Below are 4523 nucleotides of genomic sequence, written 5' to 3'. Positions count from 1 at the left end.
AGATATCCATTGCCATTCCTACGTAACATTACTACATTAGAATATTAGATTCAGTTCCAAGGTTTACGGTCCCACAGGATGGGGTGCACGTGCAATAATGTAATGAACATCAATAAAAGCTTTTGGAATGTAATTTTGATATATTAATAGTATAAAAAATTTTATATAATTAAAAATTATATTTATTTTTTAAATTATTATTTATATGATTAATATCAAAAAATTATTTTTATTAATATATATAAAAAGTTGTTTTACACTAAGATGCTTCAAATTTTTTTTAAGAGTTCAAGGCCATTGTTTTAGGTGCAAAGCAAATGGTATTCCCTCAAAACCTGACGCTGTTTTCTGGTGAATATGCAATGACCATAATACCCCAATACCACATATATTCTGCGACCATAGTTTTCTCTCATCCTACCCTCACTTTTCATTTTTGCCTTTTCTATTCTTCAACTTTTAGCTAATTGCTATAACAAAGTTAGTTTTACTTAATGACTGGTTTGATAAAACCTTTCATTTTAAAAAATAGTTTATTATAATAAATATAATTTAAAATAATTGTATTTTGATAAAATAATTTGTAAAATTTAAAATAATTTTAATAGACATAAATAAAGTAAAAAATATAAATATCTGTTAAGATATAAACTAACTTAAAAAATACTGTTTCTAAATATTTTCAAAAAAAATATTTCTAACTTTTAAACTTATGTCAATGTCATTCTGTAAAAATTAATATTATTTCTGTCTAAAATTTTTTAAAACAAATTAATTTTCAGACAAACAACGTAGGAAAAATGGAAAATAGATGCAGAGGAAAACAAAATAGTGACGAATCAGGGGGTTGTTGATTCCTCATTTCCTTGTGACATGTACTCTTCTTGGGAGAGAAGCAATTCAGTCACAGCGTCTCTCTCTCTCTCTCTCTGAATGTCCTTTTTTGCATATATAAAAATGGGTTCTCACTTCTCTCACTGTGTTCTCCATGATTGTGTAGCTTGAGCATTTTCCCATTTGGGGCTTTAAAAAAGCATCTCGATTTTACTTGAGCTTCTGGTAAGAACCAAGATTCCTTTCCTGCCTCAATTTTATTGTTCTTCTTCTTGTTATTGTTTTGATTGTACAATTTGAGTTTATTTCTACAAGTGGATTGTAAAAATATAATCTTTTTTGTGAAATGTTTCTGGGTGTTGACCTGCTCACACTCTAGTGCGTGTGTGCATTTTTATTTTATTTTTAATTTTCTTTTCTGGTAATTTTCTGAAACTCTGATTTGATCTCGTGTCAACTATTTCTCTCAAGTGTTTTGTTTCCGCTTAAATTTCATATTGGAAATTTTCCCAATTTGAATTACTTTGGACTGGATACTCCTTTTTTTTTTTGTAGCTGATGAACTTTGGTTTAGCCACATTGTAAACCTTAGTTCATTTTGACTTAAACCCATTAAAGATTGCTTTTTTTTTTTTATATCTTTTCGTTTAAAAGAAGAATGAAAGTATAAGCCTTTGACCTGTGAGGTAGATGGGTTGATTTCAGGTTAAGATTTTGTGTTGATGAATGATTATAGAGATTAAAAAGAATATGCTTCATTATTTGAACTGTTAGTAATTAGTGATTTTTGTTATTTCTTCATCTTGCATTTGTTGATGATTGCAAGATGAATTAACATAAGACTAGCATTATGTGTAACATTTTGAGCTACCCATTTTCCAAGATGTATTAACATAATACTAGCATTATGTATAACATTACAACTAAGTCTAAATTGCTGATGTTTGCAAGGAAAATGTGTTATCTGAAAGTGCCTGTTGTGTGTGGCAATGGTATTTAATTATCCAAGTCTAAGGGTATTTTTGGTTGCGGGTAAAAATGGAGCGAAATTCCTATAAAGAAAATGGGCTAGAAAATTTCATGGATGAGTTTCATGGGTAGATTTTACCTACAAAGCTCATCCATGGAAATTTTCACTCTCCAACCGAACATAGCTTATCCAGTTCCTTTCAATTTCCAATGGTTTTACCATGTTATACTTTTTTTTTTTTTTTGTTCTTCTTGCATTCATCCATTCCTTTAATCATGTGTAGTTTCAAAGCCACGTTCGTATCATTCAGTCTAACAATTCTGATATTTATTAGAAAAGTTCTGTCTCTCTATTCTGCGCAATATTATCAATAACTTCATCAATTAAAAGCAACCATTTCCATGCTCCTCTCTTTTACTTGGTCAAAGATTTTACAATGCTCTTCTTTGATTGAAGTTTCATTTCCACTTCAAGTCACTAATATAGTAATATGAAATCACATGTGCAAGCTTCAGTATCAATGTTAAAGGAGCTCAATACTTTATTCCATTAGTTGATTTATTGCTGCTGTTTGTGAAATTCTTCTGATCAGTCTCTTAGTCAGCACACAGGAGCCTACTTCCCGATTCGCGCTACCATGTCACTACTGAATAAACTACGGTGTGTCACCATAGATGTTACGGGTACCCTAATGGCTTACAAGGGAGAGCTTGGTGACTACTATTGCATGGCAGCCAAGGCAGTTGGCTATCCATGCCCGGATTACAAACGTGTGCACGAGGGCTTTAAGCTTGCCTATAAGGACATGGCAAAGAAGTATCCATGTTTCGGTTATGCAGCCAAAATGCCAAACATTGTGTGGTGGAAAACTTGCGTGCGAGATTCTTTTGTGAGGGTAAGATATCTTTGGAAGTCAGTATTGTTGTATACTTGTACTAATTTATCAAAATAACATGAGAAATGTAGCAAATTTAGTTTTGAACCATCAAATGTGTTGAATCCACTTTGATTGATGTGTTATGCTGCATTATAAGATATTGATATTGATATCAAGTAATGAATTATAGCTTTATGATAATCACATGTGTGAAAAGAATTTCTTGAATTTCATGGAGATAGTTGTTTTCCCTGGCAGGCTGGATATGAATATGATGAGGAGACATTTGAGAAAATTTTCAGACGCATATATGCGGCCTTCGGTTCTTCGGCCCCATACACCGTCTTCCCTGACTCCCAACCATTTCTTAGATGGCTTCGAGGAAAAGGCATAACCGTCGGCATTGTCAGCAACGCAGAGTATCGATATCAGGATGTGATTCTTCCAGCTCTGGGTATAAATCAGGTAAACTTTCCTACAATGTTTGAAGATTTGTTGTTAGATTTTTACACACAACTCTAGAAGATTAGTTCACACTGTTGCGCTTCAATTTTATAATCATAATTTATCATTTTTATCTCCTGATCCAAGCAAACCACACTCCCAGCAGAAAATTTTGTTGAACCAGTGTTTCTTGAGCTTTAAGACTACTAACCACTACAAGTATCCATTGCTTTTTGATACACTTGCAATGCGAGTATATTGAATTTTGCTTCTACAATTCCGATTGATTGTCTAAATGATGGTGCAGAATTCCGAGTGGGACTTCGGTGTGTTTTCCGGTCTGGAAGGCGTGGAGAAGCCGAACCCAAAAATCTATGAGATTGCACTGGAGAGGGCTGGAAACATTGCACCTCAAGAAGCTTTACATATCGGTGACAGCATGCGCAAAGACTATGAGCCGGCTAAGAGCATAGGGATGCATGCCCTGTTGTTGGATAGATTCAAGACACCGGATGCCGTGGAGTGGAGGAAAGCCGGTGCAGTTGTCCTCCCTGATTTGGTGGCCACACAGGAATGGCTATCGTCGGAGAAGTCGGCTTGCTAGAGAGTAGAGGAGTCTCTGACTTTGTTAAAGTGAACCATTTGTGTTTCATTTTTCCCCCTCTGATTGGGTGTCATATTTGCTTCATTGCTTGTGCAGCTGCATGTTGCACTAGAGAACCATACCTGAGGACCTGATACCGATGGCAAAGAGCTATGTTTTTTATGTAGCTTGGTTATAACTTAAAAAAAAAAAACTTAGAAATTTGTTCAAATTTTCTGTCTCTTCCTTTGTTTCTTGTTTTGCTTTGTCATCATCTTTTTCCTTTTTCTTTGTGTTGAGTCGCAAGGTGGAATCAAATTCAAAGTTTATTATCTCATGAAAGTAAACTGATGAATAAAAACTGAAAAATACAACTAAGATTGAAGCCTTATGCAGCATTGATAATTCAGCAAAACACATTTGATTCAAGTCTTCTAGGCTGGGTTTGTTTAGTTGCAGGCATGGAACATTGAGACGGACGGATCTATGAACAAGACACACAAAATTATGTTTTAACAAATGAGCCATGAACAAGAGACATTGTGTCGGATACACTAATAAAGAAATATATAAGGAACACATCTTATTTTTTTATTTTTTCTTTTATTATACCCATTAATTTTTTATAAATATATTTTTAATTATTATATTTTTTTTCTAAATTTTTTGTATGAAAAAATTAAAGTAAATTAAATTTTTATAATTTAGTTTTTTATATTTAATTAATTACTAAATAAAATATAAAAATACTAACTTTTATATATTTGTTTTTATCTTTTCTTAAAATTAAACAGTTTTCTATCTCCTCTCACATA

The 4523-nt window shown here is 32.8% G+C and overlaps 1 protein-coding gene across 4 annotated transcripts; it reads left to right on the top strand.

The window, feature by feature from the left end:
- Positions 1-793: 793 nt before the first annotated feature.
- Positions 794-3940, top strand: LOC112796491 (uncharacterized). Of its 4 annotated transcripts, none has more exons than XM_025838957.3 (4): positions 794-1059; positions 2405-2699; positions 2940-3146; positions 3433-3940. In XM_025838957.3, the coding sequence occupies exons 2-4, from the start codon at positions 2442-2444 to the stop codon at positions 3727-3729; spliced, it is 762 nt and encodes a 253-aa protein (XP_025694742.1). In that variant the 5' UTR covers positions 794-1059; positions 2405-2441; the 3' UTR covers positions 3730-3940. The 4 variants fall into 4 exon arrangements, with proteins under 4 accessions (XP_025694742.1, XP_025694741.1, XP_025694743.1 ...); XM_025838956.3 differs by having other exon boundaries at positions 795-1059; positions 2397-2699; XM_025838958.3 differs by having other exon boundaries at positions 798-1059; positions 2409-2699.
- Positions 3941-4523: the final 583 nt, after the last annotated feature.

The sequence above is a fragment of the Arachis hypogaea genome, chromosome 4 (assembly GCF_003086295.3).
Source record: "Arachis hypogaea cultivar Tifrunner chromosome 4, arahy.Tifrunner.gnm2.J5K5, whole genome shotgun sequence".
NCBI classification, from domain to species: domain Eukaryota; kingdom Viridiplantae; phylum Streptophyta; class Magnoliopsida; order Fabales; family Fabaceae; genus Arachis; species Arachis hypogaea.
The sequence above is the reverse complement of the archived record's forward strand: the minus strand, read 5'-3'. Positions and strand labels throughout refer to the sequence as shown.